The 20,401-nt window shown below is 46.2% G+C and overlaps 1 protein-coding gene across 2 annotated transcripts in view; it reads left to right on the top strand.

Moving 5' to 3' along the window:
• The first annotated feature begins 13,831 nt into the window (after nt 1–13,831).
• LOC121576534 (dynamin-like 120 kDa protein, mitochondrial) overlaps nt 13,832–20,401 on the top strand; it is a 70,031-nt gene continuing 63,461 nt past the window's right edge. For both annotated transcript variants that reach the window (XM_041889753.2, XM_041889754.2), the window contains exons 1-4: nt 13,832–14,035; nt 14,794–15,112; nt 17,249–17,345; nt 19,882–19,998. In XM_041889753.2, coding sequence (XP_041745687.1) covers nt 14,007–14,035; nt 14,794–15,112; nt 17,249–17,345; nt 19,882–19,998 — 562 coding nt within the window. In that variant the 5' untranslated portion in view covers nt 13,832–14,006. The remainder of the gene's footprint in view (nt 14,036–14,793; nt 15,113–17,248; nt 17,346–19,881; nt 19,999–20,401) is intronic.

Below are 20,401 nucleotides of genomic sequence, written 5' to 3' on the forward strand. Positions count from 1 at the left end.
TGAGTAGTCGTGTGTAAACAAAGACACTGCGTTAACATTGCTACCACAGGTCTGTTTGAACTCCACCCTGTGCCTGTCCTCCTCCCACTGACTGATCGGACAGAGGAGGACGTAGAGGAGGACGTAGAGGAGGACGTAGAGGAGGATGTAGAGGAGGACGTAGAGGAGGACGTAGAGGAGGATGTAGAGGAGGACGTAGAGGACGTAGAGGACGAAGAAGAGGATGTAGAGGAGGACGAAGAAGAGGATGTAGAGGAGGATGTAGAGGAGGACGTGGAAGAGGATGTAGAGGAGGACGTGGAAGAGGATGTAGCGGAGGACGTGGAAGAGGATGTAGAGGAGGATGTAGAGGAGGATGTAGAGGAGGTTGTAGAGGAGGATGTAGAGGAGGATGTAGAGGAGGATGTAGAGGAGGATGTAGAGGAGGTTGTAGAGGAGGATGTAGAGGAGGATGTAGAGGAGGATGTAGAGGAGGACGTAGAGGAGGATGTAGAGGAGGACGTAGAGGAGGATGTAGAGGAGGACGTAGAGGAGGATGTAGAGGAGGATGTAGAGGAGGATGTAGAGGAGGATGTAGAGGAGGACGTAGAGGAGGATGTAGAGGAGGACGTAGAGGAGGATGTAGAGGAGGACGTAGAGGAGGACGTAGAGGAGGATGTAGAGGAGGACGTAGAGGAGGACGTAGAGGAGGACGTAGAGGAAGATGTAGAGGAGGACTTAGAGGATGTAGAGGAGGACGTAGAGGAGGACTTAGAGGAGGACGTAGGGGAGGACATAGAGGAGGACTTAGAGGAGGACGTGGAAGAGGATGTAGAGGAGGACGCAGAGGAGGACGTAGAGGAGGACGTAGAGGAGGACTTAGAGGAGGATGTAGAGGAGGACTTAGAGGAGGACGTGGAGGACGTAGAGGAGGACGTAGAGAGCCTGCAGCATTGCCCCACAGGCTGGTCCAAATACGGATCAAGCTGCATCACTGCAAAGACTTGGGATGAGCCTGCAGCAGATGTATGATCCTTTATGGGTCAGGCTTGCTGTACATTGGAACCAATAACAGGACACAGGTTAAAGGGATAGTTCCCTTTTTTGATATTTTAGCTTATTTTCGAGTTACCTAGGGCGTTCTCATTTTGTCTAAACCGTTGCTAAATTGTAAGCAGGTTATGTAGCAACAGCCAGAATATTCTGGCTAGTATTTTTCTAGTGGAAGCAGATTGTATCAGTTAGTGGGGTATTCAAAAGCATGGGGGAGAGGGGTCCAAAGTGATGCTCTATGCTTTTGAATGCACCAGTAACATATACAATCCAAATGATCACTGCAGTATGAATTTAAACATTCCATTGTTTCTACTATTATAGGGTGAGTCCACATCCAACCTCGAAGGACCTGCTCCTCAGAGGGTCTGCAGGCAGGTGTGCTGGATGGTCTGCAGAAGGGGACGCTGCCGTAGTGTCTGCCGGACAAGGTGCCTGACGGTCTGCAGACCCAGGACCATTCAAAATGCTTAGGCTTACACTCCCCTAAATTGTGGTCTGTAGTGAATCCAGAACACTGTAATCTTTGCATTTCACTTGGGGTTTCTTTTGATTATGGTGCTGATAAGGATCATAATGGATGTTATGTTATGTTATAGCACTTTTCTCATATTTATGTTTATTATTTTTTGGGTCCCGCTTTAAATGACATTCAGCTTATAAAGGCTTCATAAAGCCTTCATAAGCACAACATAACTGTCTTACAAATCATCTATAACTGTTATGTCCCGTGTAGCTCAGTTGGTAGAGCATGGCGCTTGCAACGTCAGGGTTGTGGGTTCGATTCCCACGGGGGGTCAGTATGAAAAATGTATGCACTCACTTAACTGTAAGTCGCTCTGGATAAGAGCATCTGCTAAATGACTAAAATCTAAAAATGTCAGGCTTTATAAAGGGTTCATAAATGTGGCATAACTGTGAGACATAATCACCTATGTCAAATGTGACATAACCACTATGTCGAATATGATATAAACATATAAACATATAAACAAAGGATTGAAATACGCTCTAAAGTGAAGTCATGTTAATCACATCACAGATAATCTTGTTCCCAGACACTTCCGGCCAACTGTACAGAAGGTGTGGTGGACCAACGGATAAAACTTTTCCTTCATTAGTTAAGGTCAGGTTAAAAATAAAATTTTAAGAAGATAAATTGTGGAAATGCGCAGGGTTTAGCAATAATTATGACTTCTGGTCTCCAGCATGGAAACAGAAGAGGAATACCTGGTACGGTAGTCTCAGGTCGGACTACTTCAAATCATCTTGGTTCTGACACACAACAAAAGCTTTGCAGGTCCATCGACCCATTTTAAATACCTCTCACACCCTACAGTAACCTGTGGATAATGAGAGAACCTTCATAAATCAGCAAAAAGTTAATAACCTATTTATTGAGACTTCATGTAGTGTCCTGCAATACTTAGTTTGAAGTGAGACACCTTCGGTCATTCATAACACATCCATAAAGACTCTATATCGCATCACGCTGTACTTACTTCAAAGTCAGACCCCTTCGGTCATTCATAACACATCCATAAAGTCTCTATATCGCATCACGCTGTACTTACTTCAAAGTCAGACCCCTTCGGTCATTCATAACACATCCATAAAGACTCTATATCGCATCACGCTGTACTTACTTCAAAGTCAGACCCCTTCGGTCATTCATAACACATCCATAAAGACTCTATATCGCATCACGCTGTACTTACTTCAAAGTCAGACCCCTTCGGTCATTCATAACACATCCATAAAGTCTCTATATCGCATCACGCTGTACTTACTTCAAAGTCAGACCCCTTCGGTCATTCATTATACATACACTGAACAAAAATAAAAATGCAACATGCAACTATTTCAAAGATTTTACTGAGGAAATTAATTAATTAATCAGGCCCTAATCTATGGATTTCACACGACTGGGAATACAGATATGCATCTGTTGGTCACAGATACCTTAAATATATGGTAGGAACGTGGATCCGAAAAAAACAATTTGCCTTATGAAGCGGGGCACATCTCTTTTGCATAGAGTTGATCAGGCTGTTGATTGTGGCCTATGGAATGTTGTCCCACTCCTCTTCAATGGCTGTGCGAAGTTACTGGATATTGCGGGAACTGGAACACGCTGTCGTACACATCGATCCAGAGCATCCCAAACAGGCTCAATCGGTGACATGTCTGGTGAGTATGCAGGCCATGGAAGAACTGGGACATTTTCAGCTTCCAGGAATTGTGTACAGATCCTTGTGACATGGGGCTGTGCATTATCATGCTGAAAAATGAGGTGATGTGGCGGATGAATGGGCCTCAGGATCTCGTCACAGTATCTCTGTGAATTCAAATTGCCATCGATAAAATGTAATTGTGTTCATTGTACTTAGCTTATGCCTGCCCATACCATAACCCCACCGCCACCATTGGGCACTCTGTTCACAACGTTGACGTCAGCGCGCACACACGACGCCATCTGCACGGTATATTTGAAACTGGGATTCATCTGTGAAGAGGACACTTTTCCAGCGTGCCAGTGGCCATCGAAGATGAGCATTTGCCCACTGAAGTCGGTTACGACTCCGAACTGCAGTCAGGTCAAGACCCTGGTGAGGACGACGATCATGCAGATAAGCTTCCCTGAGACGGTTTCTGACAGTTTGCGCAGAAATTCTTTGGTTGTGCAAACCCACAGTTACATCAGCTGTCCTGGTGGCTGGTCTCAGACGATCCCACAGTTGAAGAAGCCGGATGTAGAGGTCCTGGGCTGGCGTGGATACATGTGGTCTGCGGTTGTGAGGCAGGTTGGACGTACTGCCAAATTCTCTAAAACAACGTTGGCGGCAGCTTATGGTAGAGAAATGAACATTCAATTCTCTGGCAACAGCTCTGGTGGACATTCCTGCAGTCAGCATTCCAATTGCACACTCCCTCAAAACTTGAGACATCTGTGGCATTGTGTTGTGTGATAAAACTGCACATTTTAGAGTGGCCTTTTATTGTTTAATCAGCTTCTTGATATGCCACACCTGTCAGGTGGATGGATTATCTTGGCAAAGGAGAAATGCTCACTAACAGGGATGTAAACAAATTTGAGCACAACATTTGAGAGAAATAAGCTTTTTGTGCGTATGGAACATTTCTGGGATCTTTATTTTCAGTTCATGAAACATGGGACCAGCTCTTTACATGTTTATATATTTGTTCAGTGTACATACATGCCTTATATCATATGACGCCAAACTTACTATAAAGTCAGACACCTTTTGTCATTCATAACACATACATAAAGGCTTAATGATGTAAACACACATGTATTAACACTTAGGGAATTATCACTAACAGCTAAAACAAATAAACATTAAAGACATGTTTAAACCATACATTTCCTTTTATTTGTTCATTTTTAAAACAATACAAAAACATGAAGTTTCAAAAAGTCCAGCAATACAATTACATTGAACATTACACAGGGCTGTAAATAGTTTAGCTTGTTCCTGAGCTGGCGGACGAATGGTTTTTGCCTCTCTGCCTGCTGGAGGTACTGCATGTTGGCTCCAACCTTAAAAGTAACAACAAAGAACGTTAGCAGGTCTGTTAGGAAATGCCTTTGCACACCATCTGGATAAGGGCATTTCTGTGCTGCGTCAGAAACTGGGGAGATGGGAAACTTCATTTGATTTGTATTATTATTGGACTAAAGCATCCGCCAACTCCTGGACAGTCTGTGGTGCAACGTGGCGTTGGTGGATGGAGCGAGACATGATGTCCCAGATGTGCTCAATTGGATTCAGGTCTGGGGAACGGGCGGGCCAGTCCATAGCATCAATGCCTTCCTCTTGCAGGAACTGCTGACACACTCCAGCCACATGAGGTCTAGCATTGTCTTGCATTAGGAGGAACCCAGGGCCAACCGCACCAGCATATGGTCTCACAAGGGGTCTGAGGATCTCATCTCGGTACCTAATGGCAGTCAGGCTACCTCTGGCGAGCACATGGAGGGCTGTGCGGCCCCCCAAAGAAATGCCACCCCACACCTTGACTGACCCACCGCCAAACCGGTCATGCTGGAGGATGTTGCAGGCAGCAGAACGTTCTCCACGGCGTCTCCAGACTCTGTCACGTCTGTCACGTGCTCAGTGTGAACCTGCTTTCATCTGTGAAGAGCACAGGGCGCCAGTGGCGAATTTGCCAATCTTGGTGTTCTCTGGCAAATGCCAAATGTCCTGCACGGTGTTGGGCTGTAAGCACAATCCCCACCTGTGGACGTCGGGCCCTCATACCACCCTCATGGAGTCTGTTTCTGACCGTTTGAGCAGACACATGCACATTTGTGGCCTGCTGGAGGTCATTTTGCAGGGCTCTGGCAGTGCTCCTCCTGCTCCCCCTTGCACAAAGGCGGAGGTAGCGGTCCTGCTGCTGGGTTGTTGCCCTCCTACGGCCTCCTCCACGTCTCCTGATGTACTGGCCTGTCTCCTGGTAGCGCCTCCATGCTCTGGACACTACGCTGACAGACACAGCAAACCTTCTTGCCACAGCTCGCATTGATGTGCCATCCTGGATGAGCTGCACTACCTGAGCCACTTGTGTGGGTTGTAGACTCCGTCTCATGCTACCACTAGAGTGAAAGCACCGCCAGCATTCAAAAGTGACCAAAACATCAGCCAGGAAGTATAGGAACTGAGAAGTGGTCTGTGGTCACCACCTGCATAACCACTCCTTTATTGGGGGTGTCTTGCTAATTGCCTATAATTTCTACCTGTTGTCTATTCCATTTGCACAACAGCATGTGAAATTTATTGTCAATCAGTTTTGCTTCCTAAGCGGACAGTTTGATTTCACAGAAGTGTGATTGACTTGGAGTTACATTGTGTTGTTTAAGTGTTCCCTTTATTTTTTAGAGCAGTGTATATACATGGCCGTGACTACAGTATGTACCACAGAAGAACCAAGAAACGAAGAGCGACACCACAGCTGTCTTTTTTAGCTTTTATGTATATCTGCAATAATATTATGAAAAGACAGGACAGGAATACATCAGTCTCCAATGCACCATCTGACAAGTTGTTCTTTCTCTCTCAGTGTTTTCTCGGACTCACACAATCACATTCATAAATAAAGCCATAACATATCAAATAAAATAATAAACAATCTTCAATACTGTGATGTCACGAGAGGCTGTGTCCTGGAGGGACGTTACATCCCCCTGAGATGGCTGCAAACCCAGACAGCTATGGCTCCATCTGCTGGTATGGTCGGGAACTCCAACCCTCTATGGCCAATCTTCCCACGCAGCTGAAACCAATCAGGAGCTGATGGGCTGAAGGTTTGTTGAAGGGAAGAGACACGGTCTCCAACCGGGGCTCTCTGGAGGACAAGAGTGCTGCACGTCCACTTCCATGAGGAATATAAGGATTTGGAGATACTTACCTTTGGGGAAATACTCACCTTTGGATGTCTGCACCTGTGGAAATACGTGTGGGACCTTTGGAAGGACGTTTTGCTGGGTTGGCCACTAGCTGCAACGTGGAATACAGTAAGACTGGGGAAAAGTTATTTGAGCGAGTGAGAGTTATGATTGTGGATGTGGAAGAGACATCCCTGAACTGTTAACCCTTAAAGAGCCACCAGAGAACAGAATTGTGTTATACTTTCGTTAGTTTCCCAAGACCTTTAATAAAATCCTTGTTTTGGTTGAACCTGGTCTCCTTGCACTACTTGAGCAATCCCGCTGAAAGCTGTGTAGCCTCTCGTGACATCACAGATGGTGGAGAATACGGGCACGCTCAAGCGGTAATAGTGCATGCCAGGAGGATACCGAAGGTTTGATCACCCAGTTTTCCAAGTTGGCCGTAGGCTCCCCGCCGACTGAAATGGAGGACATATTGAAAGCCCTTGTTGCTGGCCAGCAAGCCCAGATGCAAGCAAACGTGGCTCTCTTGGAGGAGCAAAAGAAAGCCAACCTTCTGAAGGCAGAGGAATTGCAGTTGCAGAGACAGAGGGTGGTCCAAAATACCCGCCCAATAAAGGCAAGTGACTTTATATCTAAGATGGGAGCTACCGATGACATTGAGGCATACCTGCATGCATTTGAGGCCACGGCCACTAGGGAAGCCTGGCCCAAGCAACAGTGGGTTGGTCTGTTAGCCCCCTTTCTAACCGGGAATCGCTGAATGCTGTCCGGGACCTGGGCCCTGACCAGGTTACTGACTATGATGCCCTGAAGTCTGAGATCCTCAGCAGATATGGACTCACAAAGTTTGGTATGGCCCAGCGCTTTCACAGCTGGACCTTCCAACCAGACCAACCTCCTCGGGCGCAGATGCATGAACTTGTCCGATCGCAAGGAAATGGCTGGATCCGCAGAGGAATACAGCAGCGGCGGTGGTGGAGGCCGTTGTGGTGGATCGTTACCTCACGCGCCCCTGCCTTATGAGGCAAAACGGTTCATCAGTCAACAGGCCTTGACCACGGCTGATCTGACCGTGGAAGCTGTGGAAAAGTACCAGGCCACAGCGGAGATGCTGAATGCTTCCCGAAAAGACCCCAGGAGTGCGGCCCCACCACAAATGGGAAGAACCCGTCCAAAGGACCCCAAGGTCTCGAACCCAGCCACGTCAGGACTTATCCCGGCTCCAGGGGGAGCCAGAAACCAGGCGGGTCCAAGAAGAGTACACCAGGAGGGGGGAAACTCGACAGTGTTACCGGTGTGGGGAGATGGGACATATCTCCTGGCAGTGTGGGAAACCAGCCGATGAACCTATGCCCACTGCGGAGTCCTCCAGCTCAGCACCCACACACCGTTTTGCCTCGCTCTTGGGAGTCGTAGATGGCGGCCCAGATCGACCCCCCACCTGCCCGGTAACTGTGAATCACCATGATGTGGAGGCCTTACTGGATTCTGGTAGCCGGGCCACCCTGGTGCGTAAGGATTTGGTGGGCCCAACGTGTCTGACCCCGGGGAAAGTCCTCCCAGTTTCCTGTGTCCATGGGGACACCAGAGAATACCCCATTACTGAACTTACAATGACCAGCACACGGGGAACCATACACACGACGGCGGGGGTGGTTGATTCCCTCCCCGTCCCTGTCCTAATTGGACGAGACTGCCCAGCCTTTTACCCACTCTGGAGAGAGTCTCAGGAGAGGATAACCCGAGTACCTCGGAAACGGAGAGGCAAGACTCATCCTGGGAAGGCTCCGGTGCAATCCTCCGAGTTACTCACTCCCGCCCGGGCTCTGATAGGGATGGCAGGTGCCCAGACCGACACCGAGACTGGTCCGGATACGGGAGAAGAGAACGCAGCCCAGGAAAGTGCTCCGTTCTCCAGTGAAGAAGACGTCCCAGGCACCCAAGAGCTTCCCCCTCTCACAGGCCAGTATGGTACGGCTCAATTACAAGATCCTACTCTTGCAAATGCCTTAAGAAATGTGCAGGTATTAGAAGGTGTAGTGTTAGGTGATAAGACAACCCCTACTTACCCCATTTCGCAGTAAACCGGGGGTTAGTATATCAGATAGTCAAGAAAAATGAGGAAGTGCATGAACAGCTCCTCGTGCCACAGCCCTATCGGGCCACAGTACTCAACCTAGCACACACACACCCGCTAGGGGCCCACTTGGGGGTAGAGAAGACTAAGGAAAGAATCATGCAACGTTTCTTTTGGCCAGGAGTACACAAAGAGATCGAGAACTACTGCCGTAGTTGCCCTGAGTGTCAGCAGGTTGCGCCAAAGCCCACATATAGAAACCCGCTCATTCCCTTGCCCATTATCGAAACTCCTTTTGAGAGGATTGGATTAGACATAGTCGGGCCCTTACCGAAAAGTGCCAGGGGACATCAATACATTCTGGTCATTCTGGACTATGCGTCCCGGTACCCGGAGGCCATTCCGCTGAGGAAGGCTACATCCAGACAAATCGCCAAGGAGCTGTTCCGTCTCTCAACTAGTCTGGGAATCCCAAAAGAGATATTGACGGACCAAGGGACTCCATTCATGTCCAGGGTGATGAAAGAACTCTGTGCTTTACTGAAAATCAAACAGCTGAGAACCTCGGTCTACCACCCCCAGACAGATGGCCTAGCTCGAACGTTTTAACAAAACACTAAAATCCATGCTGCGGAAAGCGGTAGGGGAAGATGGGCGCAACTGGGATCAGCTGTTACCATACATATTATTTGCGGTGAGAGAGGTACCTCAGTCTTCTACTGGTTTTTCACCCTTTGAGCTCTTGCTTTCCTACAGACCCAGAGGACTGCTCGACATCGCCAAGGAGGCCTGGGAGGAGCAGCCATGCCAACAGCGGACACTTATCGACCATGTAGGGGCTATGAGGGAGAGAATGAAGGCCATCTATCCCATGATGCGGGAACACCTGGAGGCCAGTCAGCGTCAACAGCAAGCCTCCTACAACAGATCTGCTCAACCCAGGGAGTTTAAGCCGGGGGACAGAGTGCTGGTCCTGGTGCCAACCGTTGAGTGCAAATTCCTGGCAACCTGGCAAGGACCATATGAGGTCATTGAACGCATGGGAGAAGTAAACTACAAGGTGAGGCAACCAGATAAAAAGAAAACTGAGCAGATTTATCATGTTAACCTTTTAAAGAAGTGGCACGCCAGAGAGGCGCTGTTCAGCTCTCTACCCCCACAGAGACCCAGGAACCGGCGCGAGAAGAGGTTCAGCTGGGTCCAAATCTGTCCCCACATCAACGACAGATGGCCCTGGAACTCGTGGAGCAGAACCAGGATGTCTTCTCCTCCCTTCCCGGTCACACAGAGGTGGTCCAACATGAGATCCGCACCATGCCTGGCCGAACGGTAAACCAGCGCCCGTACCGCGTGCCAGAGGCTCGTAAAGTGGTTATACAGAAGGAGGTAAGGAAGATGCGGGAGTTGGGAGTAATCGAAGAGTCCCACAGTGCCTGGGCAAGTCCCATCGTACTAGTTCCCAAGCCAGACGGTTCAGTACGATTTTGTAATGACTATCGAAAGTTGAATGAAGTGTCTGAATTTGATGCATACCCAATGCCTCGTGTCGATGATTTAATAGACTCCTTGGGGCATGCTCGTTTCCTAACCACTCTTGATCTCACAAAAGGCTACTGGCAGGTGCCCCTGACCCCCGGCGTCTAAGGAGAAGACAGCCTTTGCCACCCCGGGAGGGGCTCTACCAGTATACCCGACTTCCGTTTGGTCTCCACGGGGCACCTGCCACGTTCCAACGCCTGATGGATCGAGTCCTTGCGCCCCACAAGAGGTACGCAGCGGCTTATTTGGATGATGTTGTTATACAAAGTCCGGATTGGGCCAGCCACATACCCCGGGTACAAGCGGGGCTGGATTCGCTCAGGGAAGCAGGGCTCACGGCAAACCCGAAGAAGTGCAAGCTGGCCTTCAGTGAGACAAACTACCTGGGGTACACCATTGGGCGGGGGTTGGTCAAACCACAGGAAGCCAAACTGCGGGCCATACAGGACTGGCCGCAGCCCATCACCAAGAAGCAAGTAAGGTCATTTTTGGGCCTCGCTGGCTACTATAGACGCTTTATTGCAGATTTTGCTACCATAGCTGCACCGTTGACGGAGCTGACGACCAAACGCCACTCACGAATGGTGAAGTGGAACCCTGCGGCGGAGGCGGCTTTCCTCAACCTGAAGCGAGCACTCTGCTCCAGTCCGATCCTGGTAGCACCAGACTTCAAGAAGGAATTCATTGTCCAAGCGGATGCTTCGGAGGTGGGTCTGGGTGCTGTCCTCACCCAGGCACATGACGGTGAAGAACATCCCATTCTCTACCTAAGCAGAAAGTTACTTCCAAGAGAGAAGAACTATTCAACGGTGGAGAAAGAATGTCTGGCTGTAGTCTGGGCCCTGGAGTCCCTTCGGTTCTATCTCCTGGGCCGACGTTTCATGGTGGTATCTGATCACGCCCCTCTGCAGTGGATGGCCAAGAACAAGGAATCAAACAGTAGAGTAACCAGATGGTTTTTGAGCTTGCAACCGTTTAACTTTTCGGTTGTCCACAGGGCTGGCAAGCACCACGGCAATGCGGACGCCCTCTCCCGGCGTGATGCCTTCTTCGCTGCCTTTACCCCGACGAGGACGTCGGTCCCGAGGAGGGGGATGTGTGATGTCACGAGAGGCTGTGTCCTGGAGGGACGTTACATCCCCCTGAGATGGCTGCAAACCCAGACAGCTATGGCTCCATCTGCTGGTATGGTCGGGAACTCCAACCCTCTATGGCCAATCTTCCCACGCAGCTGAAACCAATCAGGAGCTGATGGGCTGAAGGTTTGTTGAAGGGAAGAGACACGGTCTCCAACCGGGGCTCTCTGGAGGACAAGAGTGCTGCACGTCCACTTCCATGAGGAATATAAGGATTTGGAGATACTTACCTTTGGGGAAATACTCACCTTTGGATGTCTGCACCTGTGGAAATACGTGTGGGACCTTTGGAAGGACGTTTTGCTGGGTTGGCCACTAGCTGCAACGTGGAATACAGTAAGACTGGGGAAAAGTTATTTGAGCGAGTGAGAGTTATGATTGTGGATGTGGAAGAGACATCCCTGAACTGTTAACCCTTAAAGAGCCACCAGAGAACAGAATTGTGTTATACTTTCGTTAGTTTCCCAAGACCTTTAATAAAATCCTTGTTTTGGTTGAACCTGGTCTCCTTGCACTACTTGAGCAATCCCGCTGAAAGCTGTGTAGCCTCTCGTGACATCACAATACAAAGACTGTATAATAGTAATTCTTAGACAATAGAACCATACCTGCAATAACATTATGAAAAGACAGGACAGGAATACGTCAGTCTCCAAGAAGGAGAGTGATGGAGTGCTGCATCAGATGACCTGGCCTCCACAATCCCCCGACCTCAACCCAAATGAGATGGTTTGGGATGAGTCGGACCACAGAGTGAAGGAAAAGCAGCCAACAAGTGCTCAGCATATGTGCGAACTCCTTCAAGACTGTTGGAAAAGCATTCCATGTGAAGCTGGTTGAGAGAATGCCAAGAGTGTGCAAAGCTGTCATCAAGGCAAAGGGTGGCTATTTGAAGAATCTCAAATATAAAATATATTTTCATTTGTTTAACACTTGTTTGGTTACTACATGATTCCAAATGTGTTTTTTCATAGTTTTGATGTCTTCACTATTATTCTACAATGTAAAAAATAGTAAAAATAAAGAAAAGCACTTGAATGAGTAGGTGTGTCCAAACTTTTGACTGGTAGTGGATATAAAAAATAAAATAAAAAACGCTTTCTTGAAGTGAGATGGTCCTTCTCCACTCTCATGTCATTAGGCAAATTACTTTTACAGGGGTGGATCCCCAAATAAATGTGTTAAGTGATCAAAACAAATTAAGTTAGTTGTGCAATACATTTTATAGAAAAAACAATAAGTATCATATTGTTTTTGAACATGTGCATGTTTTTCTCCTCTGACAAAACAAAAGCTGATCCAAAGGGGGTGTGGCAGATTTCAAAACTATTTCGCGGTAGGATACACATAGTATCCTCGATGATAGGTGGCAATCGAGGAGGACACTCTTCTGTTTGCCTACTAACGAATTGACAAACTCTTTGAGAATGGAGAAGAGAGGACTGAGGATAGATTTCCACATCGATAGAGACTATCTTTGAGAACCTCCAGAAACCTAAACCTAAACTTCAACTGTTAGTTTGTGTGTGTGTGTGTGTGTGTGTGTGTGTGTGTGTGTGTGTGTGTGTGTTTGTGCCATCCACCCCAGAATCTCAAATGTTTCATACTGAAGCATATTTACGTAGGTAGAATTGGGGTGGTTTTATGCGTGCACTCAAATACAGTATTTTCTGACGATAAAGAATTCGGACTGAGTTATAATAATATTTCAAACATAATGTATTTATTGTCTGAAACTGAGCTTATTTAGTGTTCAGCAGATAGTTGTAAAAATCAGATGACTCAAATACAATTAAATAAAATTGTATTTGTCACATGCGCCGAATACAACAGGTTACCTTACCGTGAAATGCTTACTTACAAGCCCTTAACCAAAAATGCAGTTTTAAGAAAATAGAGTTAAGAAAATATTTACTAAATAAGCTTAACATTTTAAATAAAAAAAATAAAAAAAATAATATAACAATAATGAGGCTATATACAGGGAGTACCAGTACCGAGTCAATGTGCGAGGGTATAGGTTAGTCGAGGTAATTTGTACATGTAGGTAGGGGTAAAGTGACTATGCATAGATAATAGTCCCGTGTAGCTCAGTTGGTAGAGCATGGAGTTTGCAACGCCAGGGGTTGTGGGTTTATTTCCCACCGGGGGCCAGTATGAAAATGTATGCATTCACTAACTGTAAGTCGTTCTGGATAAGAGGGCCTACTAAATGACTAAAATGTAAATAGTAAGCAGCAGTGTAGATAGCAAAGCAACAATGACACATCATAAATGTACAACGTTGAAGAGTTAATGTTGATATTGTGCATTATTAGACCACCCACACCACAGAGGATGAGTAGTAGTGGATGTGTGCAGATTTTTTATGCCCTCAAGCATTGGAGTGGGTTAATTACACCGTTTTGTGAAGTCCACAGCGTCCATGGAAGAAAAATTAAGACACAATGGTGTTTTTAGTCTGATTAGGCTACAGTGTGGAAATTCTTACTATAATTTACAAAAATAAATAATTTCTCCAATTGATTTAGCTATATGTTGAACAATGAGAGAACATTTAATAGAGACGTGACTGGGTATGTGTGACTGAGATACCGTGTAGGAACTTGGAAGCACCATAGACTGTTTTGTCAGTGCTGATTTGGAGGTTGGACTCGTTTCCAGCAAGTAGACCTGTCATTCCGATTTCTTGCTGTGTCCTTTTACCGAGCAAGCTAACCAATGTGCACCGTCTGGAAATATGATATGAATTGTGCCTAAGCGCGAATTTATAACACATTTTCATTTACCCCTTGTTGGTAATAGCATTATGTTACGAGTTGGAAGCGCAGTGGCCTGGTAAGTGGGGTAACAATAAAGAAAGCTCAACCTTTACCGCTAGCCGGCTAACTAGATATATAGATAGGTACTGTTAGAAAGCGAGCAAGCTAAGTTAGCAATCTGGGCATGATGATAGTGTTGCTAGCTGTGCTATATTGAGATAACTAGTTAGCAATGTTGACCACAATACTAGCTAGCTAGATAAGTCAATCAATTAATGATGCATACAAAAACAGCAATAGCTAGATGACAATGATGTACTACTTCTAATTACCGGTACCTGACTGGCTAGCTAACGTTACCTTAGTTAACTGGCTTGTTGCCTAGAGGCTGACTACGAAAGGGTTGTTATTAGTCTTGATGATGGTCAAGAAGGTAACGCAAACAGTTAGTAGCTAGACATTTGCTTGGTGTAAAACAAATTGGAATCACTGATATCAAGTGGCCTGCTCGATTGGGTGTGGTGTGGGTTAACTAGTTAACTGCAAAACAAAAGGTTGACATTGTTTTTACGTTCACGTTAACAATGCATTTTAGCTAACCAACATTACTGTATTTAGACAGGCAGATATGCAGCTACTGTAGCTAGCTAACGTTATTTGTTCCCTGTTCAATCAACACTATCATGCCGTTGTTGTTCATCATGTTGTATTGTACAGAAAAATATCAATCGTTCTACTCATTACACCTAGCTGATGTCTGCAGAAGGTACAGTGTTAAAGTTGCTTGTGGGTCTAAATCCCTAACCCGTTTTCTCCATGTCTCTGTCCTGTCAGCATGGCCTGCAGAAACCTGGTCTCCCCCAACATGGGGGTGAGGTTCAGGATGCCCTTACAGAAGCTGCACCCTCTGTCTCGTGCCATCCACCACCGGTACAACGCCAGTGCCAATCCCCCGCACCGCTCGGCAGCCCGCCACTTCACCTCCATGTCCCGGCTGCCCATGCAGCCCCCCAAGCCTCCCCCGGGCAGCCATGGCGGCTGGCGCTACCAGCAGCACCGCAACTTCTGGATGCTCCGCCTGGCCTCCAGGCTGCTCAAGCTCCGGTACATTGTGCTGGGCTCAGCAGTGGGAGGCGGGTACACTGCTAAAAAGGTACAGTACATTTGAGGTAGAGGAGAGTGCGTTGAACGTTAACGGCCAGACATACACTACCGGTCAAAAGTCTTAGAAAACCTACTCATTCAAGGGTTTTTCTTTATTTCTACTATTTTCTACATTGTAGAATAATAGTGACGATGTCAAAACTATGAAATAACACATTTGGAATCATGTAGTAACAAAAAAAGTGTTAAACAAAATATATTTGAGATTCTTCAAATAGCCACCCTTTGCCTTGATGACAGCTTTGCACACTCTTGGCATATCTCTCAAATCTAGATACCAGTTGGCACTCTGACCTCTAATTGGCTTGACCTGCTTGGTAAGAGCAGTGAGAGTAACGAACACACAGATAAAGTGGTTTACTACCATTCACACTGTGCTTACGCTATATTGGCTTTGAGTGCTGTTTTTCTAATCCTAATGTACGAGTCCACCTACTTACCTCCACTCCCAGTGGAACAGAGGTGAATTGCTCTACATTTGACTGCCGCTCTGCTAGGGTGTGTGTTTATGCCAGACTGCCAGCACAGATGAGATTCCCTTATGAGCTGGTTATCTCAAACCCCTTTCACTATATGGTCCAGGTTTACATATGATTATTGTATAGGCTAGATGTGTCTAGTCTCCCCTCACACTTCTTCTCTTTTTAACCCAGACTCATTCAAGATAGAGGAAAACACAAGGGTCCTTTTACCTAAGAGTTAACCCTTTCATGTCACTTAGAATGGGAAATACAGTGCATTTAGAAAGTATAAAGGCCCCTTGACTTTTTCCATATTTTGTTACGTTACAGCCTTATTCTAAAATGGATTAAATCGTTTTTTCCCCCTCATCAATTTACACACAATACCCCATAATGACAAAGCAAAAACAGGTTTTTAGGATTTCTTGCAAAAAAAATAAAAAAACATTCAGAGACTTGTCCCGAAGCTACTCCTGCGTTGTCTAGACTGTGTGCTTAGGGTCGTTGATCTGTTGGAAGGTGAACCTTTGCCCCAGTCTGAGGTCCTGAGCGCTCTGGAGTAGGTTTTCATTGAGGATCTCTCTGTACTTTGTTCCGTTCATCTTTCCCTCGATCCTGACTAGTCTCCCATTCCCTGCCGCTGAAAAACATCCCCACAGCATGATGCTGCCAACACCATGGTTCACTGTAGGGATGCTGCCAAGTTTCTTCCAGACGCGATGCTTGGCATTCAGGCCATAGAGTTCAATCTTGGTTTCATCATACCAGAGATTCTTATTTTTCATGGTCTGAGAGTCCTTTAGGTGCCTTTTGGCAAATGTGATGTCAGGTGCCTTAAACTGAGGAGTGGCTTCCGTCTGGCCACTCTATCATAAAGGCTTGATTGGTGGAGGGCTGCAGAGATGGTTGTCCTTCTGGAAGGTTCTCCCATCTCCACAGGGGAACTCTGGAGCTCTGTCAGAGTGACCATCGGGTTCTTGGTCACCTCCTTGACCAAGGCCTTAATCCCCCGATTGCTCATTTTGGTCGGGCGGCCAGCTCTAGCAAGAATCTTGGTGATTCCAAACTTCTTCCATTTAAGAATGATGGAGGCCACTTGGTTCTTGGGGACCTTCAATGCTGCAGAACTTTTTTGTCACCCTTCCCCAGATCTGTGCCTCGACACAATCCTGTCTCGGAGCTCTTGGTTTTTGCTCTGATGTGCACTGTCAACTGTGGGACCTTATATAGACAGGTGTGTCTTTCCAAATCATGTCCAATCACTTGAATTTACCACAGGTGGACTCCATTCAAGGATGATCAATGGAAACAGGATGCACCTGAGCTCAATTTCGAGTCTCATAGCAAAGGGTCTGAATACTTATATAAATATTTTATTTTCTAAAAACCTGTTTTCACTTTGTCATTACGTGGTATTGTGTGTAGATTGATGAGGGAAAATATGTATGTAATCCATTTTAGAATAATGCTGTAACGTAACAAAATGTGGAAAAGGGAAGGGGTCTGAATACTTTCCGAATGCACTGTATGTCCAATTGTTGTGCCCTAACCCATCCCTTGAAATATTGTTGTTGTTAATCTTTAACTGAGGTATTTTTTTTGTCCCATTTAAAATTGTAAATTGACCATGTGATTGAAATGCCACTTCTGTTCTGTTCTTCCAGACCTATGAGGAATGGAAGGATATGCTGCCTGATATGAGTGAATACAATTGGGTAATACCTGATTTCTTCTGGGAGCTGAGTAAACACATTGACCTAGGTAAGATTTTTTTTCTGAATCAAAATGGGGCTTAGGTAGTGGGCATGGCCTTCCTTTCTACTCAATGGAAAATTTAGTGGCCCTACTTTCTACTCAACGGAAAATTTAGTGGCCCTCCTTTCTACACAATGGAACATTTAGTGGCCCTCCTTTCTACACAACGGAACATTTAGTGGCCCTCCTTTCTACACAACGGAACACTTAGTGGCCCTCCTTTCTACTCAACGGAAAATGTAGTGGCCCTCCTTTCTACTCAACTGCAAATTTAGTAGCCCTTCTTTCTACACAATGGAAAATTTAGTGGCCCTCCTTTCTACACAATGGAAAATTTAGTGGCCCTTCTTTCTACACATTTTTCCATGGCTTATTCCATGTTCTTATGCTATCTGGGTAACTCAAAACATTATAACAAAGTCAGTGGGGGCCCCATGCCATAACAAAAAAACTTCTGAATGCATAATTTTCTGGAATTTTAGATTCTCCCTGACTTTATAGCTATATTTCGGTGATTGTTAGTTCTCAAAGATGATCTTATTAAAATATATAGATCCGTTGTCATTTTTTTTTTTTTTTACATACTTTGTATCTGTTTCACTTTACACTTAAAATGTTTTTCAATGCCGAAAAATTATTTGTATTTGTTTTACTGTTTGGATTTAGGCGGCCTGAAAAAAAAACATTTATGCAGAAAACCCCCTACATGAAATGACTCATTAGAAGCCTATGAACTTGAAATTCTGATATAGATTTACCACTGTTAAATAACTTGTCATGTTGGTTTATTTCCTGTCAATCAGTGAAGTGTGTGGTTAATCTGATGTGAATTGGATGTAGTACACTGCTCAAAAAAATAAAGGGAACACTAAAAGAACACATCCTAGATCTGAATGAATGAAATCATCTTATTAAATACTTTTTTCTTTACATAGTTGAATGTGCTGAAAACAAAATCACACAAAAATTATAAATGGAAATCAAATGTATCAACCCATGGAGGTCTGGATTTGGAGTCACCCTCAAAATTAAAGTGGAAAACCACACTACAGGCTGATCCAACTTTGATGTAATGTCCTTAAAAGAAGTCAAAATGAGGCTCAGTAGTGTGTGTGGCCTGCAGGTGCCTGTATGACCTCCCTACAACGCCTGGGCATGCTCCTGATGAGGTGGCGGATGGTCTCCTGAGGGATCTCCTCCCAGAGCTGGACTAAAGCATCCGCCAACTCCTGGACAGTCTGTGGTGCAACGTGGCGTTGGTGGATGGAGCGAGACATGATGTCCCAGATGTGCTCAATTGGATTCAGGTCTGGGGAACGGGCGGGCCAGTCCATAGCATCAATGCCTTCCTCTTGCAGGAACTGCTGACACACTCCAGCCACATGAGGTCTAGCATTGTCTTGCATTAGGAGGAACCCAGGGCCAACCGCACCAGCATATGGTCTCACAAGGGGTCTGAGGATCTCATCTCGATACCTAATGGCAGTCAGGCTACCTCTGGCGAGCACATGGAGGGCTGTGCGGCCCCCCAAAGAAATGCCACCCCACACCATGACTGACCCACCGCCAAACTGGTCATGCTGGAGGATGTTGCAGGCAGCAGAATGTTCTCCACGGCATCTCCAGACTCTGTCACGTCTGTCACGTGCTCAGTGTGAACCTGCTTTCATCTGTGAAGAGCACAGGGCGCCAGTGGCGAATTTGCCAATCTTGGTGTTCTCTGGCAAATGCCAAACGTCCTGCACGGTGTTGGGCTGTAAGCACAACTCCCACCTGTGGACGTCGGGCCCTCATACCACCCTCATGGAGTCTGTTTCTGACCGTTTGAGTAGACACATGCACATTTGTGGCCTGCTGGAGGTCATTTTGCAGGGCTCTGGCAGTGCTCCTCCTGCTCCTCCTTGCACAAAGGCGGAGGTAGCAGTCCTGCTGCTGGGTTGTTGCCCTCCTACGGCCTCCTCCACGTCTCCTGATGTACTGGCCTGTCTCCTGGTAGTGCCTCCATGCTCTGGACACTACGCTGACAGACACAGCAAACCTTCTTGCCACAGCTCGCATTGATGTGCCATCCTGGATGAGCTGCACTACCTGAGCCACTTGTGTGGGTTGTAGACTCCGTCTCATGCTACCACCTAGAGTGAAAGCACCGCCAGCATTCAAAAGTGACCAAAACATCAGCCAGGAAGCATAGGAACTGAGAAGTGGTCTGTGGTCACCACCTGCAGAACCACTCCTTTATTGGGGGTGTCTTGCTAATTGCCTATAATTTCCACCTGTTGTCTATTCCATTTGCACAACAGCATGTGAAATGTATTGTCAATCAGTGTTGCTTCCTAAGTGGACAGTTTGATTTCACAGAAGTGTGATTGACTTGGAGTTACATTGTGTTGTTTAAGTGTTCCCTTTATTTTTTTGAGCAGTGTATTTGGGCTGAGCCAGTGCTGTCTTTCTGTTAAGGCTGCTTAGTTCGTTTGTTTCATTTGATTCTCATGTTCAAAGGGTAAACTCCACCTACCCTATCGCACTTCTCTTCTGCACACAGATAAACTAACCAAAGTGCTGCCTGAGTTAGAGGAGATTGCCAAGCTGCTACCCGAGTTACCTGACTTCGATAAGATAGGAGAGAACGTCACCTTCCTCAAAAGCATTCTCTTCACCGGTGAGTACAGGCTTTTTGGAGGCTATGTCAGACAAAGCAGGTCATCAATTTTTTTAGGCCAGGATTGTATCTTTTTTTGAACAAGTGGCAAAGGTGATAAATAAACATCTTGAGTTTTGAACCCAGAATAGCTATAGCAGCTGCTTCAAGTGGTAGAAAATCACAGTTGACGTCATTGGTAATCTGAACTTGAAGTGGGCTTCTTTTTGTTGATTCATACCTGCATTACCCAGCAATCTACCCTCATACTTTCCAGCAAAAAAAGGGTTTCGCTAACAAGTTGCAATCACTTTTCACTTTCCCGATTAGCTATCCTGCATTATTAGTAGTATCACAATAACGTGCCCGGATTGCACACGTGGCCAATGGTATCCAACTCCGTACTTGCAGGACGCAGCCATGA

This window comes from Coregonus clupeaformis, chromosome 11 (genome assembly GCF_020615455.1).
Source record: "Coregonus clupeaformis isolate EN_2021a chromosome 11, ASM2061545v1, whole genome shotgun sequence".
Classification (NCBI taxonomy): Eukaryota; Metazoa; Chordata; class Actinopteri; order Salmoniformes; family Salmonidae; genus Coregonus; species Coregonus clupeaformis.